At 39.5% G+C, this 25,266-nt stretch overlaps 1 protein-coding gene, 1 long non-coding RNA gene and 1 pseudogene across 4 annotated transcripts in view; 2 read left to right on the plus strand and 1 right to left on the minus strand.

The window, feature by feature from the left end:
* The window catches only part of LOC129015230 (cyclin-Y-like protein 1B), a 33,138-nt gene extending 29,129 nt beyond the window's left edge, over positions 1-4,009 (plus strand). For 2 of the 3 annotated variants that reach the window (XM_054452851.2, XM_054452852.2), the window contains exon 9: positions 342-4,003. In XM_054452851.2, coding sequence (XP_054308826.1) covers positions 342-380 — 39 coding nt within the window. In that variant the 3' untranslated portion in view covers positions 381-4,003. Of the gene's footprint in view, positions 1-341 lie in introns of all 3 variants that reach the window. The other variant, XM_054452850.1, reaches the window with a different exon arrangement.
* Positions 1-25,266, plus strand: part of LOC129015131 (vacuolar protein sorting-associated protein 35-like) — a 98,795-nt pseudogene that overhangs the window by 69,684 nt on the left and 3,845 nt on the right.
* LOC129015231 (uncharacterized) lies at positions 3,639-7,504 on the minus strand. The gene is made up of 2 exons (XR_008494516.1): positions 7,202-7,504; positions 3,639-4,003 (listed from the first exon to the last, which is right to left on the minus strand). It is a non-coding gene; the product is annotated as an uncharacterized LOC129015231 (long non-coding RNA).

Below are 25,266 nucleotides of genomic sequence, written 5' to 3' on the forward strand. Positions count from 1 at the left end.
TGTGGTAGCTAATGCCTGTAATTCCAGCACTTTGGGAGGCCAAGGCGGGTGGTTCACGAGGTCAGGAGATCGAGACCATCCTGGCTAACACGGTGAAACCCCATCTCTACTGAAAACACAAAAAATTAGCTGGGTGCAGTGGCAGGCGCCTGTAGTCCCAACTACTCGGGAGACTGAGGCAGGAGAATGGCGTGAACCCGGGAGGCGGAGCTTGCAGTGAGTGGAGATCGCACCACTGCCTCCAGCCTGGTGACAGAGCGAGACTCAGTCTCAAAAAAATAATAATAAGTTGGAGCCCTTTTTAAAATTATACCTGTTTTCTCTTTGATTTACTTTCCTAGGCTACGTCACGGCCGTGTGAATACAAAGACTTGCATTGAGATGCCGCTGCAATGAAAAGGGCTATCAGCATGAACTTCATTGGTATTCGGTGCTCTAATGCCATCTTATCTTAAAGAGAGAAATTAGCCTTAAAAGACCCTGAGCTTCTCAACTGTAAAGACTAGAAAATATCACTTCTGCTGAAAGAAACAACAAAATTAGGATTTTTCTTTTTTTTCTTTGTTTTGTTATTTGTTTTGTTATTTGTTTTTGTTGTTGTTGTTGTTAGTGTTTAAGATTTTCATTGAGAGGAAGCATCTTCCAGTTAGCCACATTGTGGAACTGGGTGATGGTGGTATGAACAGTGGGTGCCAGGTGCTTTCTGCCCTTCCTCTTCCACTGGGTCCAGATGGCATTCCTAGGGCACCACCTTGAACAACTCTTGGGGAGAAGGAGTCTCACATGGACACAGCACATCCCAGCTCAGAGTCCACAGTCACCCATAGTCTCAAGCAGGTGCCGATAGTGTCCACAGTCACCCACAGTCCCTAGCAGGTGACAGTAGTCTGAGCTGAGCTAGAGCTCAACAAACTTTAGAATTGGCTCCAGATTTGTGAGAGCACCTGGGTTTGGTTCTCTGTCCACTGAGGCACTGAATACATGATGGCCCAAAACTCAACAATGACTGGGAGAGAGTGGCATCGGGGCAAGGCTGTCATTACTCCAAGCACCAGGGTGGCTCAGGCCTGCTCATCTAGTCTTTGGAGGGAATCTGTGCATGTGAAATGAGGCCCCTACATCATGGTTATAAAGGAAGATATTAAATCAGCTCATCTTCCCCCAGGCCAATAATGGTCACACCACCTAGGGAAGCAGTAAAAGACCTGGCCTTGGGATTGTTAGGGGAGCTACGGAAGTGAAAACTGAATTTACCCAGTTCCGGGAAGACAACAAAGGTGGAACATCCGGGTTCAAAACATTATCAGAAGATCATGTTCCCAGCTAATCTTGCCCTGGTGCATTGTATGGTCTCAGCACTTGTCAGCAAAACAAAAGCCTCTCAATAATTCTAACACAGGGACACACCACAACTCACATTTTCCAGTGCACCTCAGTGGTTCAAGAGATTGCTGGTGCTGCCTGCACCTGTCAGTCTGTTCACATATGGAGAGGAGCAGCGGTTCTCACAGGAGCGGCTTCTGCATCCTGAGGAAGTTTGCCCACACAGTCCTGATTGTAATAACTGGCTGCACCCACTGACATGCAGTCAACAATGGGACTTCTATGGTGCACAGGACTGCCCCCCTTCTCAATCATGAAAGAATTTTCTGGCTTCCAAAATAGAAGGCACTGAGGATCAACTGCCTCAGAGTCTACAAGGGAAACACTTTCTGAGACTTTCTTTTTTCTTACAAGACCAGATCCCCACCAATGTGAGACGTTAGATCAAGTTTTGTGCAAGGGTGGATGTGAGGGGCAGAATCCTAAGATGCCCTTATGATCTCTGCTGTCTTTTGTTACACCCTGAATCTTTCCTTGGGTATGGCCAGACCTGTGCCTTGTTCTAGACATTTGAATATGGCAAAGTGAGGGAGTGGCTTTCTAGGAGTTAGCTTTCCTTTCCTTTTATCGGGAACAATAGGAATCCCTATTTTCTTTCTTGCTTTTATTTTCACAGTGCAGTGGTTTGGAATATCCCACTGTTGATTTGTGATTTCCTCCTCCAACCATAATCTATGGCCCTTTATATGTAATTGAATATTTTCATGTATTGATATTTTGTGTCTGAAGATAAAATATTAGACTAAACATGTTAAAACATTTCATGCAAAACTTTAGTGGTTGTAGAGTCTACTCTTTGGTGAATACACAAATTTATCTATTTTATATATTAAAAATTGTATTAGTTGTGATAATGATATTTTCTTTTTTATCTTCACTTGTTAGATATAGTTACTTAAATTTTTCCAAAATTAATGATATTGTATCTTATATTTGATTTAAAATACTACTAGGATATTTGGATTGATAGTTGAAAATAAATGGCAAAATAAGAATTGCTGAAACCTAGTGATAATGTACTTAGGATGGGTTTATTATCTATTATCCCTATCATTGTTAAATGTTTAAATTTCCATGAAAACGTCTACATAAGAACTTACAATTTTGTGTAAAATCCTTCGTGCCCTGCACTTTAGCTCCGCTGCATAATTAATAAAAGGAAAATGGATTCTCCTGCGGGAAGTTTGGCTGGACTCTCCCTTTCTTTCCCTGCAACGTAGGGAGAGCGTTTTGAGGTCACCATGGGGTGAGGTGGCCATGAGTGGGGGCCCTGGAGATGCCGGCCTGGAGGGGTGCATGTGTGGACATGGGTTTTGCGGCCACGATTCTCCCTTGGGTCTTTCTGGTTGTGGGTGGTGGCTTTGAGGATGGTGTCTGAGGATCCTCTCCAGGGGAGTTCTCTGCTTGTGCAGTCTCCCTCTGGAGAGGGCGCGAGGATGTCTGGGGAGGGATTCATAGGGTCTCTCCTGTGTGACAGAGGTACCCTGTGCGTGGTCTCCGGGAAAGCATCCTTTTAGGGGTGGTTGGGGGAAGCCATCGCCTGAGTGGAGGGTGGGGCCTGGTCTCCCCTGTAGGGTGGGCGGGATGTCTGAGGGAGGGCTGGAGGGTCGCCCTGTGTTTCGGGGTCGCTGTGCGGGGTCTCAGTACAGCCCTCGACCTGGGGAAGTCATTGTGGAGACTCCGAGGTGGTTGGGACGGGGAAGAGGGCAGCCTGGGCATTTGCCGCGGTGTGTCAGCGTCGCTGATGCCAGGAGACAGGTTTGAGAGGGGTCTTTGGAGGGGAATAATTGTGGAGTCCTCGCCCCACAGTTCCGGGCGGGGAAAACTCCAGGGTGCTCCAAGGCCAGAGGTCAATGCGGGGTGTGCAGGAATAATCTAGGGGGGCTCACAGGGAAATGATGGCTCCCCCGAGGGGTAAAGTGTGGAAGGAAGGTGCCTCAGCAAGTTAGGTCTTGCAGGGACCTTCTGTAGGGCGTCTGTGAGATAGATCCATGGGGCCCCTGGGGTCGCACCAACCCGGCGCGCGGTATTTTCCCGGCGTTAGACCTTTCTGGGTCCCGGAGAAAGGGCTTCGCCCTCCGCACTGCCCGGTGGAGGCGGCCAGGAGGCCGGGGCTCCCGCCTGCCACACGTGGCTCTTGGCAAACTCAGTTCGGGGGAGTCGCGGTGCTTCTGGGCGGGGAACCTCCTCCAGCCTTGGGGACAGCGGGGCCACCCCTTAAGGGCCGGCAGCAGGAAAGGACGGAGCTAGTCGCGCACCTCTGCATCCTTTTATTACGGAACTGGAATTGGGTTCACTTGGCCGACGGTGCGGAGCGGAGGGTAAGGTTTGCGCTCCCACTGCTCCTTCTCTGCCAGGCGCAGTTTCCAGCGCAGATCCAAGCCCCTGGGGTGCCTACTGAGGGGAGCGCGGCCTGGTGCTGGGGGCGGCCGCAGGCTCCCGGGACTGTCAGGGGACATCTGCGCCCTGTGAGCGCCAAGCCCGCCCCACAGCTCCTGAGCCAGCCAACACGGGCACCCGGTGCAGAACTCCGACCTGCAGCCCGAGCTCCCGAGGTGGACAATTTTGCTCCAGAGCGAGCGGCGACAGGTAGGGCTACAAACAGAGGGAATGCGGAGGGCTGGCCAAAAAATGAAAAAAAAAAAAAAAAAAAAAAGGCAAATGATTGAATGTGGTAGTCATGAAATGTGGAGTTTCGTATTAGATTTGAGTGTTACACTGGGTTCAGAATGAGTGACTACAGTGCAGTTTTAGGAGTGGCGGTAGACAACTGTAAAACTCTAGGCAACTGCAGATAGGAGAGTCGTTGATAACCGTTCTGTGAGATATCTCTTTTGATCTGTGTTTGATAAGAAATATGCCCAACCCTACGAGTACAGCTTTCACATTCCTAACAATCTGAGTCACTCTGAGTCAGAGTGGTCTTCAATAAATTACAATCATTTCCTTTGCTTTTCTGACCTGGTTAAACGAATCACACGGTTCCTGCCCATTAATACCCCTGCATCAGTAACCAAATCTTTGCGTGTTAGCTTGCCGCCTCCCTTTTCTTTATTATGCTTTGAAATGGACAAAAAATAGATTTCATTTTTACAATCTGTGACTTGGGTTTCTGAAAATCTTAAACAACCTTAGTGTATGTTGACATGTTGATTTTTTAAAACGCTTTACTGAGGTATACTTTATATAGTCACATATTTTAAGTACAACACCAGGCTATTTAGTATATTTATAGAGCCATGCGAGCTTAATTACCACCTAAGTTTAGAATATTTGTATCCCTTAAGAGGAAAATGCATCCTATTTGCATTCACCTTTGCCATGTCAGATCTAGACAACAATCAATTTTATGTCTCTATAGATGAGCCTATTATCAGAGTTTCTAATAGCCAGGATCATGAATTATGTGGTGTTTTGGGACTGGTTTCTTTCATTTAGCCTAATGTTTTTGGGTTTCATTTCTGTTATAGCTCGCATCATTACATAATTCCTCTTGGATGGCAAGTAGCGTTCTATTGCATGGACATGACCACATGTTATGAGCATCCATATAAGAGTCTTTGTATGATTATAGGAATTTCCTTTGCATACTAACTTTGGGTTAGAATTTCTGTGTCCTATGGTGATTTTATGTGCAACATTTTGAGGGATAGCCACATTTTTATTTCGTATTGTTTTGTTTTCAAGGTGGCGCAATATTTTACATTCCTATTTGCAGCATATGTGAGTTCCATATTCTCCACTTCTTTTCTAACATTTGTCATTGTATCTTTGGTACAGCCATTCTAGTGGGTATCAACTAGTATTAATTGTGGTTTGACTTGTATTTTCTTAACAACTAATGAAATTGAGCAAATTGGCAAATTGTGTATCTTCTATGGAAAATGTCTATTCAAATCTTTTGTCCATTTTTCATTGGTTAATAGTTGTTTCAAGAGTTTTTTATATATTCTAGATACTAGCTTCTCTGAGTTTGGTTTTTAAGATTCCATATATAACCAAGATTTTATATATATATATACAGTGTTCTTCATAAACCCTAATAGACCCAAATAATGTATACAATTTAAAATATTTTCTCCCATTAAGCAGCATATTTTTTCATATTCCTTTTGATGTTCCAAAACCAAAAGTTTCCAATTCAATAAAGTATAATTTATTTTTTTAATAAAATTGTGCCTTTGGTATAATATCTTAGACATATTTATGTAACCCAAGAATACAAATATTAACTATAAGATTTCTCCAAATAATTTTGTGTTTAACCTCTTACATTTTGATATATTACCCTTTTTGAGTATTTTTGGGGGTCTCCAGTTTGAGTTAGGGGTCCACTTTTTCCTTTGGCAAAGTGTATATTTAATTTTCCCAGCAAAATTTTTTGAAAAGACTTTTCCTATTACAATTTCTTGGCATCTTTGACACAATCCATTTACCATAAGTTGATGTGTTTATTAGTGACCCTTCTATTCTATTCCGTTGGCCTACATGAATCTATACTTATGCTAGTACCAGACTATAACATTGCAGTAAAAATTGATATTGGATGGGTGAGCATGGTGGCTCACACTTGTAATCCAAGTCATTCAGTTGGCTGGCAGCAACCCCTGGTAGGATTCTGGGTGGAAGCTGCTTTTCATCTTAGATTTTAATAGAAACTCAGGGTGAAAACTTTTCAAGACTCAAAAAAAGCCCAAGTCTCTTAAATTTTTAGTGTAATTTTGGGTATCAGAAAATCAGTATTTTCAGCATCTCTGAAATCACAATGCAAAAATAGCCCCAGTTTCTTAAGGCCAACCCTTGGTATCTCTGTTATGAAAAGTAGGGTAAGACGATGCCACAAAAGTCAGGTTGTATGCAACATTATCCTCACTTCAACAACAGAACTGTCACACTTTAAGTAATTCAGGGTGTCTTTAAATTATAAGACATAAAGAAAAACTTTCTTGAGAGGGAAAATTTTACAAATCAGAGAAAAAGTTTCTAGAACATAACATTTACATCTTATAACAAATAAATTATATGGCCTTATTCTTTCCCTATGAATACATTATTAGTTTTTCCATAATACTTTTAATTTTTAGCTTGAAAATACCAGTTACTTAAACAACACAAAGACACAAAACAAAACCCCAGAAATGTATTTTTTTTTTGAGACAGGGTCTTACTCTGTCACCCAGGTTGGAGTGCAGTGGTTGGATCTCAGCTCACTGCAGCCTCAATCTCCCTGGCTCAAGCGATCTTCCCACTTCAGCCTCCTAAGTAGTTGGGACTACAGAGCCATGGCACCGCACCTCACTAATTTTTGTTTTGGTTTTTTTTTAGAGATGGGGTATTGCTATCTTGCCCAGGCTGGTCTTGAATTCCTGAGGTCAAGAGATCCACCTGCCTTCACCTCCCAAAATGATTACAAGTATGGGCCATCACCCCTGGCCTAATTTTTTTAAGCTCATAAACAATACATACAATATTTAATTTATTGTATGGCTTAGTTTTTTTAAGCTGATAAAGGTAACACACCAGTACCTTCTGGGGGAAAGGCTTTCAAGCAAAGCAGTCATTTTTGATAGAGATTATAGAAGATGCTATCATGGTGAAATGGTGTAACTAATCCAGAACAATTCATAATCTCCTTCTCAGATCTTCGCTCAAATCAGCCTCATGCACAAACATTCCCGACCCTCACTTCAGTAATACACTTTTTCCTCTCTCTTTTACACTTTCTCCCTGTAGCTCTTTTTTTGTGACTCCCTGGCAGGAAAAGAGAAAACGTGCTACTTATTGAACACTATTATGTGTCATAAACTATGGTAAATACCTTCAAGAAGAAAGACTGGGCTAAAACGGCTTCACTTCAGTCTAGATGTACCTCACAGGGTCTTTGAACATTTGGTGACAGGCATTTTGGGCATGTCTTCTAGGCTGGGGTGTAGCCCTTATGGGACACACTCACTCTGGAAGAAGCTCGAGTCTCACCCCAAGATCTCTGTCTCCTCTGTCTGGGGCTGTCAGGGAAGAGAGAAGCCCAGAGTACCCTGCACTTGGGGATCGGCCATAGGAGCTGCTCACCGAGTGGAGAGATGGGAGCTAGCAGCTCAGGATGGGGACACAAGGTGAGTTCCAAACAGCTCTGTCACAGAGAGTGTCAGCAGAACTTTGTGACATCAATTGCAAAGAGAGAGGGCATGTGACGGAAGAAGCCCTGAGTGATGAGTCACAGCCCATTCTGAGGCAAGGGAAAAGAAAGTAGCCTCCAGAGGCTCTCTTGCCTTATTAACCCATTGCATTTATTCTCAGAGGCTCCTGCCTAAAATAAAGACATTATTCCACTTCCATCTCCTTACATTCTAAGCCTGAAATATGTGTGAGTTATCATTCAAGTGCACAGAGATCTCTATTTTCTTCCTCCTTAAATGATACTTTTAATACTAATAAATTCCTCATAATTTTTACCTCACATATGGGAGACAGAAGAAATAGGGCTTCAACACTGAGTTAATTAAAAATAATTCAGATTATTTATTTTCCTTCACACCATAAATTTGAACAGTGTTTTCATTATTCTCTGGGTGTTATAACATACATGCTTAAGCAGCCAAGGCAAGCGTCTCCTTAATCTTTACTAATGATTCCAAGGAAAGGCAACTGTACTTCCTAAGGATAGTCAAAGTATGTGAAATGTAGAGGGTGAGGGAAGAAAAAGTGGTAGCTGGAGGTTCCAACATTCAATCAGGTTTAATTTATTTATTTTTGTCCCAGTATATAATTCTATTATTTTTATTATTTTGGTGCCTTTTTTCAGTTTTATTTTATTTTTGATTGACAAATAGTAATTTACATATTTATGGTGTACAATGTAAAATTTCCATACATGCATACATTGTGTAATGATCAAATCAGGGCAACCATCAAATTCACCGCCTTAAACATGTATTATTTATGCTATGAATATTAATGGATTAAAATGAAAATGTTTATCAGTGGTTTCCTTGCCTCAATTTGTTTTACACACACTAGTGTCTAAGGCTATGTGCTATCCACTTGTCCACTTCAGTGGGCTTTTTCAAGTCAACTGTTTGCTCTTGGAAAGAAATATTACTCCTATCATTTTCTTCAGTCTCCTAATGTAAATGCACAATCAATTTTCTGGACAGTATAGAAAAATTACTAGACTGCAGAATGTGGTAAATTCCAAATCACAATAAATAGCAATAAAGGGTATCCACAGGCTCTTCCTTTATTCATGCATAATTATTTGTTAGGTGTGGTCATCAACACTTAGAATTCTCTAGCTGACTAATCTTTCCCTTTGTAATAAATGTTAAATATTATCTATATTATATTTTATTTGAGTATTCTATTGCCAAGGAGAAGAATCCTCTTTCATATATGGTAAATTATTTATTCATTTATTTTTACTGTGCACATTAATTTTTTTAATATTGTATGTATTGCAGATTTGTGTGTCAGTTTTTTGTCTTTTAATTCTCTAATTTTAATATATTTGAACGTGTTGGTTTCTTGTTGTCTCTTTTCCTTACATCAAAAACTGCCTATTCTTTGTCTTCTGCAAGTTTGCCAGTTGTATTTTGCACATTTGAATATACAATCAATTGATTATTATCCATAGAATAGAGAGGAATGAATGCATTTTACCAATTAAATACCAATTAAATTTGATTCACATTTTAAAGTGCTTGAGATTTTCTACACTATTTTATAGTGTTTCCTCTGTCATTAGTCAACTTTCCATATAAACTCCAGCTCATTAAAGATATTTTTTTCTTTCTCATGGCCTATTTGTTTACATCTCTGCTAATACTACACTGTTTTACATATTATATTTGAGAATACTTTATGGATATTTGGCAAGCTATTACATTTTTGTTCAGAAGACTTTGAAATTGTATTAGACATTTATTATTTTTATACATTTTGAAAAGTAGTTTTTGTTAACTACTAAAAAGCCTGTTCTGGGGATTTCTGAATTTTAGGACTTCATTTGTAAGAGGTGACATCCAGGTGATATGGGTTATTTTTAAGAACATGTGCTACGTTTCCACTTACTCATTCTGCTTTGACAGTTGCTAATAGAATTTTTAAACTTTTTCTGTTGTAATTCTTAAATATTTTTAGTCTTATTTATTTCTCAATTAAATTTGTTCTGGAGTATACATTTTACAAGCTATCAAATGTTTTCTCTTCATGTAACCACAGGGGAGGGACACACTTTCCCAATGAACAAGTTGTGACAACATAGTTGTGAAATATTGTCTACGAGGGAAGTTCATTAGATACTCAGGGCTCAGGGTATTTTTTGGAGGATGATCCCCTAGGCAGTGCTGTGATAATGAATTAAAATAATAGACTTTCAGAAGCAATACAGGAGTTCAGCAATGCCATATTGTTTAGATAAACTTTTTAGCCACACTGAGCTACTCCTATCACATAGGTTGTTGGGATCCCTCCCCAAATCTAAGTTCTTTGATACCAGCAAAGGTGAAACATTATGAGCAGGCCTTTCTAAGGATAATTTGTCTTAGGATGGCTAAAATTAACTTTTATATGCACATCATGTAGTAGGACATTGTTATGACAGGTACTAGCAATACACTGAACAAGGAGAAAGTAGAAGTGACCTAGTAGCACATCTTACTCCCTGGGCCCAACAACCAAAAGGCTACTCTGCCTTTGCCTGCTGGATAGTTCAATTTTAGCATCAGGACTGCTGTGTGGGAGGAAGTATTTGTGGACAGAGAATAACAGTTCTGTCTACTAAATCCTGGAATAAATGTTTGGGCAGCACAGAATCAGGTGAATGTCTTGTGAATTGACTATAGATTTTCAGTGCAATCATTCTCACCAATTGTCTACATAAACGTGGGATGATGTTTTAGGACTAAGTTGCATCTGAGGATGTGGCTGTCAACTTCACTTAGAAGTAGAATTTGCTGCCTTCTTCCCAGAAGGTGCTCTGTAGAGGTGTAATGCAGGAAATCTTCAGGAACCTGACTTCCATAGGTAAAAATAACAAGATTTCTTTACTTTGTCAATTAGAGGATAAGTGTTTCATGGTTTTCAATGTTGTTCCATGATTTAGAATGTGGAAAGGTAATATTTTGGTGAATAATCTGGCATGGCCACAGTGTAAAATGAATCTTGTGTTTAATTCTGTTTTCTGTTTCTATAACAAAATACATGGCACTCGGTAACTTACAAAGAGTAGAATGTTATATTAGCTCATGGTTGGAAAGTCCAAGATTGGGTAGATTCAGCTGGTAAGGGCCTGATGCTACTTCAGGTCATGAGAGAAAGGAGATGGGAAGTGGGCATATGCAAAGAAATCACATAGTGAGAGAGTGAGAATGAGTCTAGGGAGCCAAATTGTTTTTTTTATAACCAACTCTCTGGTAACTAATACAGTCTTGCAGGAGCAGTAAATTATGTACTCCCAATGGTGGCTATTAATCTATTAATGAGGGATCTGTGCCCATAACCCAAACACCTCCCAACATTGCCATATTGTTGATCAAATTTCAACATACATTTTGTTGAGTAAAAACTAAATCTACATCATAGCACTTATAATCTAATTTTTAAAAATAATGTCTAATAATTTGTACTGTTTTTGGGGTCTACATTTTAGGAAACAAATAGGAAAATCAGAACATTGAAGATTAGTACAGAAAATCTTGGAGAAATCTAAGATAATTTCCACTTAAGAGGAGGTAATATTCTTTGCGGCAGTCTTAGCATGTCATAATATTTCTAAAACAAGCAAACAAATTAAATGAGCACGACTTCAAATTTATTTATAGTTAGAAAGTTTTTAACCAAACCTATATACTCTAATGTAATGTAGATATTCACTGTTTGCAAAATAGTTTACTTGGAAACAGTGCTTTGTTATTTCATTTGCATTTCTATAAAGGAATACCTGAGGCTCGGTAATTTATAACAAAAAGAAGTTTATTTGACTTATAGTTCTGCAGGCTGTACAAAAATCGTGGCGCTAGCATCTGCTTCTGGTGAGAGCCTCAGGGAATTTCCAATCATGGTGGAAAGGAAAGGAGAGCTGACACGTCACATGGTGAGAGAAGAAGCAAGAGAGAGGAAAAGAAGATGTCAGACATTTTAGCAATCACATTTAACAGCAATGAATAGAGTGAGAAGTCATTCATTACTGCAAGGGTACGATTAATTAGGGATCTAGCCAAGCACCTCCCACCAGGTTTTACCTCCAACACTGGAGATCAAATTTCAACATGAGATTTGGAGGAGACAAATATCCAACCTATATCAAGTACTAAGAAACTGAAAATATGAATATTACTGTTTTGATCATTGCTACGGGGGAAGGAGCTGTGTGGATGGGTAATCAATCCATTCACTTTTAAACACAAAACCTTTACTTTTGTCAAGGTACAAAACCTCTACATTTCCTAATAGCCATAGCAACCAAGGTAAGTTCAAAACCTCTTAATAAAATTACAGTAAACCAACTGTTAACGATGAGCTTGTCATTTTTTGTAGAAGTTATATGGTAGAGACACTGCATGAAAGTAAGGCAGGAAGGCAATGTGGAGAAACCTTTAACCAGATTCGAAATCTTCATCTGAGCAAGACAGTTGTCATTGGAGTAAAAACATGTGAATGCAGTGTGTGGAAAATTCTTCATATGCCATTCCCCACTTCATAGGCACATCATGTCTCACTCTGGAACATATGAGTGTCAGGAATATGGAGAAAAACCATATGAATGTAAACAGTGTCGAAAACCTTCATTTCTCTCACAAGAGTTTGAAGAGACATGGGAATGCACACTGGAAATGAACAATATAGTTTTACAGTTTGTGGAAATGTCTCTGATTTCCCCAGTTCATTTCAAATACATCAAGGAAGGCACACTGGAGAAAAACCCTAGAAATGTAAACAATGTAATGAAACCTCCAGTTTTTCCACGTCCTGTCACATACATGAAAGAACTCACACTGGAGAGAAACCCTGTGAATGTAAGGAGTGTGGTAAAGCCTTCAGTCAGTTCTGCCACCTTCGTGACCATGAAATAACTCATACTGGAGAGAAATCCTATAAATGTAAAGAAGGTGGGAAAGCCTGCAGTTATTCTAGTAACTTTCTTTATCATGAAATAACTCATGCTGGTGAGAAACTCTATGCATGTAAGAAATGTGAGAAAGCGTTCACTATTTCCAGTTCTCTTCATAAACGTAAATAAATTCATACTGCACAGAAAACATAAGTATGTAAGGATTGCAGTAAAGGCTTCAGATGTTCTTATTTTCTTCAAAGACATTAAAAAACTCAAACTGGACAAAAGTCTTATGAATTTAAAAAAATGTGATAAAGGTTTTAGTCATTACAGTTTCTGTCAAAAACATGAAAGATCACATACTGGAGAGAAACTCTATAAATGTGAGTAATGTGGCAAAGTATTTGATTTTCCCAGTTTTCTTCTATGACATGAAATGAACCAAACTAGGGGAAAACCCTAAGACTGTAAGAAATGTAATAAAGCCTTCTGGCATTTTTCATTCTCTTTGAAAATTTGAACGTACTCACACTGAAGGAAAGCTTTATAAATGTACAAAATGTGGTAAGGCCTTTAGTTTTTTCCATTTGTATTTGGTGGCATAAAATTACCTGTTCGGGAGAATAACTTTGTGAATGTGCCAAATACAGGACTCTCTTCATTTCTCACATATTAATTCAAGGACACAAGGCATACACCATGGACTGACCTCATAAATATAAAAATACACACTGGATTGAAATCCTGGTAGTTTGGAAAATACATACAGTTCTAAATTTTAATAACTACTTTAAAAGTCCTATGAAAACTTTTGCTGGAAAAATTCTGTAGATGTAAGTAATATGGAAAGCATGATGCCGCCTAATTATAATGCTTGGGAAAATTTATAAAATGAGTGAAATCTTATATGAATTATAAATAGATTGTGGTTATCACTGGCTCATTTTTAAAAAGGGTCTCTGGGCTATGGATTTCCACTTCTTCTGCAAAGAATTATGAAAGTGAGAATTCTGTAGGTACTCTTTAAGCAATAATACATAATTTTAATAGGTAGCAGAGTTTTTTAGCCAATAAGTAATTTTTTTCATCCAAGTTTGTTTAATGTTATGTGTAAATTGAAATGTATTTCCAATAATTTTCCTTAATTTTTATGGTTGTTTAATTATTCTGTTATTAATGGGCCATTGAAAACCGAGTTTTTGTTAAACATTGAAAACCGAGTTTTTGTTAAACATTGCAATTTTCTTACTGGCCTAATATGGCAAGATTCAGATATTTTCATCTTTTATTTGTATACCAAGTGCTACTGTTTTTTGATGTAAAAAAGTGTATTTTCTTTGCTAATAAAGAGTTGGTGTTAATCTGAGGGAGCGAAAGTTTAGGTTTTTCTCTTGACCTTTGCTGGCATGGGTGAGATTTGGGCTGCTGTTTTATTCTGTGGTGTTTACCTGGAATAGAGTTCTTATTATCTAAAAGTTTTCTGTCTTTCTAAGTCTTTCTAAGTTGCTTAGTCCTTTCATTAGAGCAGCTTTTTTTTGGGTGTATGTCTGTTGTTGTTGTATCTTTACAAGTCTCTCTCATTAATCTTGCCATGAAATGTTAACCTGATCGTGTGGACTATGTTGATAAACTTCTAGAAACAACAGCAGAGATATTCAATAAGCTCAACCTTGAGCCTTAAGTTACACTTTTGTAAAAATCCTCATGAAGACATTTTTGTCCTAGATTTGCTTTTCTTTCTCAATTGTTTTTTGAACTGCTGGCATTTGTCTTGTTTTAATCATGCATTAAGATTGTCATGGTTAGCACTACTAGGGGCAGAAAGTGGTGACCAATTACTTGGTTGTGTATATTAATGAAATTGTGGTACCTATGGACCACAGGCAGTCTTCAGGGACCAGTCTCTCCAATTTGGATCCCTTTCTGTGTATAAGGGGCATCCAATCTTTTGGCTTCCCTGGGCCGCATTGGAAGAAGCATTTTCTTGGGCCACACATAAAATGCACTAACACTAACAATAGCTGGTGAGCTTTAAAAAATCGCAAAAAACTTATAATCTTTTAAGAAAGTTTACAAATTTGTGTTGGGCCGCATTCAAAGCCATCCTGGGCTGCATGCAGCCTGTGGGCTGCAGGTTGGACAAGCTTGCTGTATTGAGTATGAAATGAGTTTGTTTGTATGAGTTGCTTGTTCTTAAACTGGTAAGGAAACTTTGTCAGACAGTATTTATTTCCATAAGAGGTGTTTTCCTGCGAATGAGTACATGGTGACAAATGAGAGGCGTATGTATATTGAAGGTGCAGAATTAAATTGGTTTAAATATCGTTTCTATTTTGAGCTTTGATTTGGATACCTTCAAAGAACTATCAACAGTACTGTTTCCAACTTGAAGCCGCCTCAGCTGTTCTGTCCGAGACCTATGGCGTCCTCTAGTGGCCACTGTGGGCAGTTCTGATCCTGTTACCTTCCCCAGCAGTTCCCTTCCTGCCCCATTCCCCATTGCTCCGGATTTGGGTTAAGCCAGGCCCGCCTCCCACGCCCATATTCTTCAGAATTTTACCTCATGTAATCGTCCTCCTTTCTATCTCCCTTCCAGTGGTTTACACGCATCAAGAAAATTTCTTCTTTTTTCTCCCCTTTGCATTACCCTTTTTCTTTTGTTCATTTTCGGTTTCGTGTGTGTGTGAACCGAAAACAAGTCCAGATATGGAATAAGTGTGAGAGAAAATTAAATGATGTGCCAGGTGTGGTGGCTTGCACCTGTAATCCCAGCTATTCAGGAGGCTGAGTTGGGAGAATCACTTGAGCCCAGCAGTTTGAGAACAGCCTGGGCAGCATAGCAAGACCCCATCTCTAATAAAAATAAAATTAAAAATTAAAAAATTTAAATTAAAAAACTAAATGATGTATCTATGTATTTCTACCCAAGTGAACTTTAAAGTAAAAATAGATAAAATAATTAGAAATAACAATCTCTAAAGAGGTTGTAATAAATGTCCCAATACGCCTCAATATCTACAGAATGCTTTTACTAATGACTACGTAAAAGTCAGTCAGCCTGCTTTTCCTTAATCACCAACATCTGACGCAGAAGAAACAGTTTATATATTTTTCTATTGTGTCAAATTACTGATTTTGCATGGATCTTTTCCCTACTTGTTTTCATCGTGAATATACAATACTTGTCGGCTGCTCCCTGGGAACCAAACTACCGCTTAAAATACTTCCCTTAAGAAATGTCATCAAATTCTAGACAGTCATCTTAACTCCAGCTATACCATCTGTTCATGAGTTGGAAACTGTGTCTGGTTTTGGATCAACAGAAAAATAATAGATGAATATATGTTTGTGTTTAGATAAGCATTTTTATCCTCTTGAAAGGAGGTTGTTGGCCAGGCACGGTGGCTCATGCCTGTAATCCCAGCACTTTAAGAGGCCGAGGCGGGTGGATCATGAGGTCAGGAGATCGAGAACACCCTGGGTAACATGGTGAAACCCCGTGTCTACTAAAAAAATACAAAAAATTAGTTGGACGTGGTGGCGGGCGCCTGTAGTCCCAGCTACGTGGGAGGCTGAGGCAGGAGAATGGCGTGAACCCGGAAGGCGTAGCTTGCAGTGAGCGGAGATGCGCCATTGCACTCAGCCTGGGCGACAGAGCGAGATTCTGTCTCAAAAAAAAAAAAAAAAGAAAAAAAGAAAGGAGGTCGTTTTAGTCTTCTGGTGGTATGATTCACTTGACCCATTTACTTTAATATGTAATGAAAAATTTCAAATTCTTATGAAATAAGTGCTATTTGTGTATATAGAAGTTAATTTTCTTCATTAAGACTTCTGTTTTTCTTTTTGTAGTATTGCTACCAGTAGTGCAGTTTCAAAGGAACTCACCAGACCTTTGAAAATATCAGTTGACACTTACAAAAATATTTTAAAAGTCTTGAAATTAAAACATTTTCACCTACTCTTTGAGTACTTTGACTAGGAGTCCAGAAAGTGCATGAGTTGTTATGTGCTTAGTAATGTTCTGAATTATAACACAGAAATTGTCTCTCAAGACCAGGTAAGAGAATACCTACGTGCTATTTTAGGGAAACAGTGTTACAATTTTAGACTTTGGACCTAGATACCTGAGATGGGAGGGGAGGGTAATTCAATACTAAAGAAAATTTACAAGTAACTCATTCATTATATAAATTAGAAAATTGGAGATGTATAAAGAATTATAAAACATTTATAATTCCACCAGATAGATAATAACCACTGTTAATTAACATTTTTTGCATATCTTTCCAGACTTTTTTCTGTTTGTGTGTGTATGACGTACATGTGTATCGACTTTCTAACCAAAAAAAAAGGAATATCTTGTTGATACTGTATTGTAATTTTATAACTGGAAACGCTTTTGACAGTGGCTTTATATGCCAATGGTTTCACGTCATTGGGTTTCTTGTGCCTCACATGATACAGGTGGATTCCATAATGAATTTGGTATCCACGTTGATTCAAGATAAGCCAGATCAACCTGTAGAAGACCCTGATCCAGAAGACTTTGCTGATGAGCAGAGCCATGTGGGCCCTTCATTCATCTGCTGCGCTCTGAGGACCCTGACCAGCAGTACTTGGTATGAGTTTACTCTTACTATAACCCTGTATCAGCTCCTAGTGAAATCACATGTTGAAGTGCTTAAAATGGTTTAATTCACCTTCTGATCTTAGATGGTTTTGAAGGGCAACTGAATTAAATATTCACTTGAACCCGGGAGGTGGAGGTTGCAGTGAGCCGAGATTGTGCCACTGCACTCCAGCCTGGGCAACAGAGCGAGACTCCATCTCAAAAAAGAAAAAAAAAAAAGATTCATGACATCCATGGGCTCTTACTTTATATATAAACACATAATTGTTTGTAAACTTCTGAAGCATGTCAGTAACAATTCAGTTGCTTTGATTTCTTTTGAAGGCTATCTGAAATTACAAAAAGTCGATCTTCTTTTACTTGAGTGCCCATAATTATTCCATGTTCATTTTTTTTCTGAACTGTGTATTGCTTATAATAAACTTTACACGAAATACAATTCTTATGTTTAATTTTACTTTTCCAAATTTGCAAGTATAAGTTACATTTGTCACATTGAAAATGCAAGTTTTTGTTTTTTGATGAAAGATTTAAAAAATTCATTTTGCCTTTTTCTTAACTTTTTTTTTCTGATAAAGAACAATCACATGAGATTCTCTCTTTATTATTAGTCCACAGGGAATCTTTGTGAAATGGATAAAACGTGTTGCCTGAGTAGGGGTATCAGTGACTGATACTAGATAATTTATTTTAGTGAAGGGTTAGCACGGTTGGCTGCTTAATTATTGTTTGGGCAAAGTAGTTTAACTATTCTTGGATGCATTAAGCTGTTAGGCTGCTATGATGAAAAAGACATTTGCTTGAGAATGTCCTGTCTCATCTCCTTCTGTTGACCTTCTTCATTGTAGTTGACATTCCTGTGCTTCTTCATAATCAGTGTGAAATAAGAGGCTGACTTCTGTTGGTAGTGTGATGGTCTTTGTCTTAGCTTAGTGACAGACATTCCAGGACTGTGGTATTGTACTCTGTGAGCTATGTGATCTGTACAGAGTGACTGTCTGATTATTTTAAATGATTCCCTTATGTTTCTGTGTGAGATTGTGTGTGTCTGTGTGTTTTCATTTTCTATTGCATACCAAATGTAGTAGTTACGAAGTATGCCTTTTGGGCAGGTGTGGTGGCTCACGCCTATAATCCCAGCACTTTGGGAGGCCAAGGTGGGTGGATCACCGGAGATCAGGAGTTTGAGACCAGTGTGGCCAACATGGTGAAACCCCATCTCTACTAAAAATGCAAAAAATTAGCCAGGCATGGTAGTGGGCGCCTGTAATCCCAGCTTCTCAGGAGACTGAGGCAGGAGAATCACTTGAACCTGGGAGGTGGAGGTTGCAGTGAGTGGATATCACACCATTGCACTCCAGCCTGGGCAACAAGAGTGAAACTCTGTCTCAAAAAAAAAAAAAAAAAAGAAAGAAAGAAAGAAAAGAAAGTAAGCCTTCTGCATGCAGCTGATTGGTTATTCCCATGTATAGAGATGTTTACTGATAGGGTCATTAGCTCTGACTGCCCCTAGGGGAAATGCATTCTCTTATTCATCTACCACATCAGAGAATTTCACAAAACCTGGATGTCATTGTGTCACACATATTAAAAATTTTTTATGAACTCTGTGTTTTTCTTGTAATTTGTCTGAATTTGCTATACATTGTGCCATTTTAGAAAAACATCCAAGAAAAACACAGAATTCATGGAATATTTCACAAGTGGCTCTTTTAAAGTTTATTAGCATTTTCTTTGATTTAAACGGTCTTAATATTTTTTTGAATGAGGAGGTATGATGTACCAGTAATATGCATATCGTTGTATGCCTTGTGCTAAGTAGTGGTGAGACTTCACATGTGTCACTTGATCTTCTCAACAACCCGAGGAGTTTACAGAAACTTCTGGCTAAGAGAAGGTAAATAATTTGCCCAAGGCCACACATGTAGTAAGTATTAGCATCTACTTTTAAATGTGAGTCTGTGAGTCTATCTTCACAGCCTTCTTTTCTTTTCTTTTTCTTTCTTTTCTTTTCCTTTCCTTTCTTTTCTTTTCCTTTTTCTTTTTTCTTTTTTTTCAGATGGAATCTTGCTCTGTCACCCAGGCTGGAGTGCAGTGGCATGATCCCAGCTTACTGCAGCTTCCGTCTCCTGGGTTCAAGCAATTCTCCTGCCTCAGGCTCCTGAGTAGCTGAGATTAGAGGTGTGCACCACCATGCACAGCTAATTTTTGTATTTTTAGTAGAGACAGGGTTTCCCTATGTTGGCCAGGCTGGTCTGAAACTGCTGACTTCAACTGATCTGTCCACCTTCGGCCTCCCAAAGTGTTGGGATTACAGATGTGAGTCACCACACCTGGCCAGAGCCTACATTCTTTATCAATGTAACATACTTTGCACATGTGTGTATGAAAATATATTTAAATATATATTTGCTTCTAACTCGCTACCTTAGGAAGGTTATACAACATCTCTGAAACTCAGGCTTCCCCGTTTGTGAAATGGGATTGTATCTGTCTCTGGGTTGTTGTGACAACTTGAGGAGATAAGAAATACGTAAATTGCCTACCCGAAAGTATGGTACATTGTATATATTCACAAAATGTTAGCAATGATGATTAAAGCCCACATTTATTTCACAAATGATTAATCATAGTTTGGAAATTTTTTTTTCTTTACTGCTTTTGGGTCAGATTTTGAACACAGCATGAAAACATTTTGGAGCTGGTGGAAATCTGTGGATTCGATTCACACTGCCGCCTTCGGTATTTGCAGCTTACCAGCTGGCTTTTCAATACAAAGAGAATTCTAAAGTGGTGAGTTTACTTTTAAGTATTTAGGTACTTTTTTTCCTTTTTCCTCACTCTGAGAGTGTGTGTGTGTTTGTTTTATATTATAAAACATTTCAAACATACGAAAACAGACAGTGGTATAATAAAATCCCATTTTCAGCAACTCTCTATTTGTTACTTATCCTGTGCTAAGTGTTCCTAATGGTGACGTTGGTGGATCACATACTAACTGAGGGATCACCTAAAAAGCACTTAAAAATGCAAGATTAAAGCAGTGTGAATTTATGCTGAAACTCTTTCCTAAGTTCTAATTCAGGTTAGCTTTAAAACCTAAGGAGAGGGCCTAGCATTGCAGTCATTTCTCTCTAAAGGCATATAATTGAAAAATATCATGAGTTGTGGGCAACTTTTTATGAGCTTTTTTCTTCCTCAAGCTAGAATCATGGCTTGAGTCTTCATGGTGTAGTTTTGAAGAAAATACCTCAAGCTCATGTACCTGAAAGTTGGACAGTCAGGTTTATGTCAAGGAACAACCTCAGTAACTTAATTTTGTTTGTTTGTTTGTTTTGAGATAGGGTCTCATTCTCTCGCCCAGGCTGGAGTGCAATGGCTCAGTCTTGGCTCACTGCAACCTCCACCTCCTGGGTTCAAGTGATTCTTGTGTGTCAGCCTCCTAAGTAGTTGGGATTACAGGTGTGCACCACCACACCCAGCTAATTTTTGTATTTTTATTAGAGACAGGGTCTTGCCGTGTTGACCAGCTGGAATCGAACTTGTGGCCTCAAGTGATCCTCTTGCCTCAGCCTCCTAAAGTGCTAGGATTGTAGGTGTGAGCCATTGCACCCAGCCTCAGTAGGGACTTAATTTTCTCATAATAAAGAAAAAAAGATGCATTCAGTAGACCTACCAGCATGAAACAGAAGCTTTTGGCCAATTTTTATTAGGCCAGCTTATCTTTCACTCTTTACCCGCATTTATGGGTAGGAATTTGTGAATATAACAATAAAACTAGCAGCCAGCCTACGTTACAAAGCCATAGTAATTAAAACAGTATGGAAATACGGTACTGGCATAAAAACAGACACATAGACCAATGGAACAGAATAGAGAGTCTAGAAATAAACCCAAACGTGCAATAAACTAATATTTGATAAGGATACCAAGAATACACAATGGGGAAAAGGATGGTCTCTTCAATAAATAGTATTGGGAAAGTTGGATATCCACATGCAAAAGAATGGACTTGGACTCTCATCTTATACCATATATAATAATGAACTCAAAATGGATTAAAGACCTGAAACCATAAAGCTGCTAGAAGAAAACATAGGGAAAAACCTCCTTGTCATTGGTCGGTGATTTTTTGGATATGAAACCAAAAACCTAGGCAACCAAAGCAAAAATAATCAAGTGGGACTCTATTAAACTAAGAAGCTTCTGAACAACAAAGGAAACAATCAGCAGAGTGAAGAGACAGCCAATGGAATGGGGGAGAATATCTGCAAACTATACATCTGAAAAGTGGTCAATATCCAAAACATATGTGGAATGCAACTCAATAACAAGAAAATGAATAACTTGATTTAAAAATGAGCAATGGATCTGAATAGACATTTTTCCAAAGAAGGCATACAGGTGGCCAACTGGTATATGAACAGATGTTCAACATCATTTATCAGGAAAATGCAAATCAAAACCACTATGAGATATTACCTCACATCTGTCAGAATAACTGTTGTCAAAAAGACAGAAAATCAAGTGTTGGCAAGGATGTAGAGAAACGGGAACCCTGTGTATTATTGGTGAGAATATAAATTAGTATAGCCGTTATGGAAAAAGGTATGGAGGTTCCTCAAAAAACTGAAACTAGAACTACCATGTGACCCTGCAGTCCCACATCTGGTTATGTATTCAGAGGAAAGGAAATCAGTATCTCAAAGAGATACCTGCACTCCCATGTTTATTGCAGCATTATTCATGTTGGCTGAGATACAAAAACAACCTTAGTGTCCATCAATAAATGAATAAAGACATTGTGTTGTGTATATGTGTGTGTGTATGTATATATAGGTGTATATATATATGTATATATTTATGTATCTACACACATATTCTCTACATAGTAGAATAATATTCAGCTATAGAAATGGAGAAAATCTTGCCATTTATGACAACAGGGATTAATCTGGAGGACATTATTCTAAGTGAAATAAGCCAAACACAGAAAGGCAAATACTGCATGACTTCATTTATATGTAGAATTGTTTTTTAAGTTGAATTCATCCAGCCTCGGTAACATTGCAAGACCCAATCTCCATTAAAAAATAAGGCCGGGTGCAGTGGCTCACACCTGTAATCCCAGCACTTTGGGAGGCCAAGGTGGGCAGATCACAAGGTCAGGAGATCGAGACCATCCTGGCTAACACGGTGAAACCCCATCTCTGCTAAAAAGACAAAAATTAGCCGGGCGTGGTGGCAGGCACCTGTAGTCCCAGATACTCAGGAGGCTGAGGCAGGAAAATGGCGTGAACCCGGGAGGCAGAGCTTGCAGTGAGCTGAGATTGCGCCACTGCACTCCAGCCTGGGCAACAGAGCAAGACTCCGTCTAAAAAATAAATAAATAAATAAATAATAATAATTAAAAAAAGGTGGGGCGCAGTGGCTCATACCTGTAATCCCAGCACTTTGGGAGGCAGAGGCAGGTAGATTACCTGAGGTCGGGAGTTCAAGACCAGCCTGACCAACACGGAGAAACCCCGTCTCTACTAAAAATACAAAATTAGCTAGGCATGGTGGTGCATGCCTGTAGTCCCAGCTACTTGGGAGGCTGAGGCAGGAGAATCACTTGAACCTGGGAGGCAGAGGTTGCAGTGAGCTGAGATTGCACCATTGCACTTCAGCCTGGGCAACAAGAGCTCTGTATAAAAAAAAAAAAATTAAAAAATTAGCCAGGTGTGGTGGTGCATGCTTGTAGTCCTACCTACTCAAGAGGCTAGGGCAGGGCCTGGCATGGTGGCTCACACATGTAATCCTAGCACTTTGGGAGGCTGAGGTGGGCAGATCATCTAAGATCAGGAGTTTGAGACCAGCCTGACTAACATAGTGAAATCCCGTCCCTACTAAAACTACAAAAATTAACCAGGCGTGGGGGCACATGCCTGTAATCCCAGCTACTTGGGAAGCTGAGACAGGAGAATCACTTGAACCCAGGAGGCAGAGGTTGCAGTAAGCTGAGATCATGCCACTGCACTCCAGCCTGGGTGACAAAGTGAGACTCTGTCTCAAAAAAAAAGAGGTTAAGGCAGGAGGACAGCTTGAGTCCAGGAGTTGGAGGCTGCAATGAGTTATGATTGTGCTTTTGTGCTCCAGCCTGGGCGACAGAGGGAGGCCCAGTCACCAAAAAATGGCTGAACTCGGCCGGGCGCGGTGGCTCACACCTGTAATCCCAGCACTTTGGGAGGCTGAGGCAGGCAGATCACCTGAGGTCAGGAGTTCGAGACCAGCCTCAACATGGAGAAACCCCGTCTCTACTAAAAATACAAAATTAGCTGGGTGTGGTGGTGCACGTCTGTAATCCCAGCTACTCAGGCGGCTGAGGCAGGCAAATTGCTTGAACCTGGGAGGCAGAGGTTACAGTGAGCCAAGATCGCACCATTGCACCCCAGCCTGGGCAACAAGAGTGAAACTCTGCCTCAAAAAAAAAAAAATTGAACTTGTATAAGCAAAGACTAGAACAGTAGTTGCCAAAGAACACAAACATTCAGTTATAAGATGAAAAATTCTGGGAATAAAAATGATTTAGGGTAAATAAATAAAAGTAACTAGCCTTTACTTATTTACTACCATTACTTGCTGTGTTGCCATACACTGTGCCAAGGTCTATGACTGTCACCGTCACTTATTTTTTATTTTTTTGAGTCAAGGTCTTTGTCACCCAGACTAGGATAGAGTGGTATGATTACAGCTCACTGCAGCTTTGAACTCTTAGACTCAAGCGATCCTCTCACTTCAGCGTCCTGAGTAGCTGGGACTACAAGCATGTGCCACCACAATGGCTAATTTTTTATTTTTTGTAGGGACAAGGTTTCACCATGTTGCCCAGGCTGGTCTGAAACTCTTGGGCTTAAGCAATCCTTCTGCCTCCTTGGCTTCCCAAAATGTTGGGATTCATGAGCCGCCATGCCCAGCCATCTTTTAAAAATGAAAAGAACTGATTGCTTTAACAAGAAGAAATTTGGATAGTCAATCATGATAAAATATTTAACCTCACTTGTAATTACAACAGCGAACCTTTTAAGAAATCAAATTGGCAAAGAGAAAAAAGAAAAACAAGCTCAGCAATGGCGATGGTGTGATGAAAATTCATTCTCATCTAATAATGTTGGCAGTGTGAATTACTATAATATTTCTAGGAAGTTGGCAGTATGTAAGTAGAGTGTTAAAATATCCAATAATTTTACTTCCAAGTGGAATTCCAAGAATTTATACTAAGGGAATAATTAGGGTCTCAATAAAACTTGGTGTGTATAGAACATTCATTGTAATATTACTGATTATTTCTAAAAGGGAATAGTTAAATAAATTATGCCATAGCCAGTTTCCGTAATATTTTCTAGGCATTAAAATGATTTCAAATTAGTATTGGGAAAATTGTTAGGACAAAATAAGTGAAAGAAAAATTAGAGCTGGGCACGGTGGCTCACACCTGAATTCCCAGCCCTTTGGGAGGCCGAGGCAGGCGGATAACCTGAGGTTGGGAGTTTGAGACCAGCCTGACCAACATGGAGAAACCCCGTCCCTACTAAAAATACAAAATTAGCTGGGCGTGGTGGCGCATGCCTGTAATCCCAGCTATTTGGAAGGCTGAGGCAGGAGAATTGCTTGAACCTGGGAGGCGGAGGTTGCAGTGAGCTGAGATCGTGTCATCGCACTCCAGCCTGGGCAACCAGAGTGAAACTTCGTCTCAAAAAAAAAAAAAAGAAGAGAAAAATTACATACAAATTACTTGAAGTGTGAATCAATTTTATTTAACTCTCAAGTAAGAAAATAAGGGTTAGATGCGGTGGCTCATGCCAGTAATCCTAGCATTTTGGGAGGCCGAGGCAGGTGGATCACTTGAGGTCAGTAGTTCAAGTCTAGCCTGGCCAATAAGGTGAAATGCCTTCTCTACTAAAAATACAAAAATTAGCGGGGTGTGGTGGCACGCTTGTAATCCCAGCTACTCAGGAGGCTGAGTTAGAAGAATGGCTTGAACCCAGCAGGCAGAGGTGGCAGTGAGCTGAGATCACGCCAAAGAGAAAAACACACACACACACACACGAATTCCAGTTACATTACATTTACCTAGAAGAAAAGAAAGGAAGACGTTTAGCATCAGAATCTTACCAATGCTTATCCCTGGGTGGTAGATTTAGGGATGATGTGTGGATGATTT

The sequence above is a fragment of the Pongo pygmaeus genome, chromosome 18, assembly GCF_028885625.2.
Source record: "Pongo pygmaeus isolate AG05252 chromosome 18, NHGRI_mPonPyg2-v2.0_pri, whole genome shotgun sequence".
In the NCBI taxonomy this organism is placed as follows: domain Eukaryota; kingdom Metazoa; phylum Chordata; class Mammalia; order Primates; family Hominidae; genus Pongo; species Pongo pygmaeus.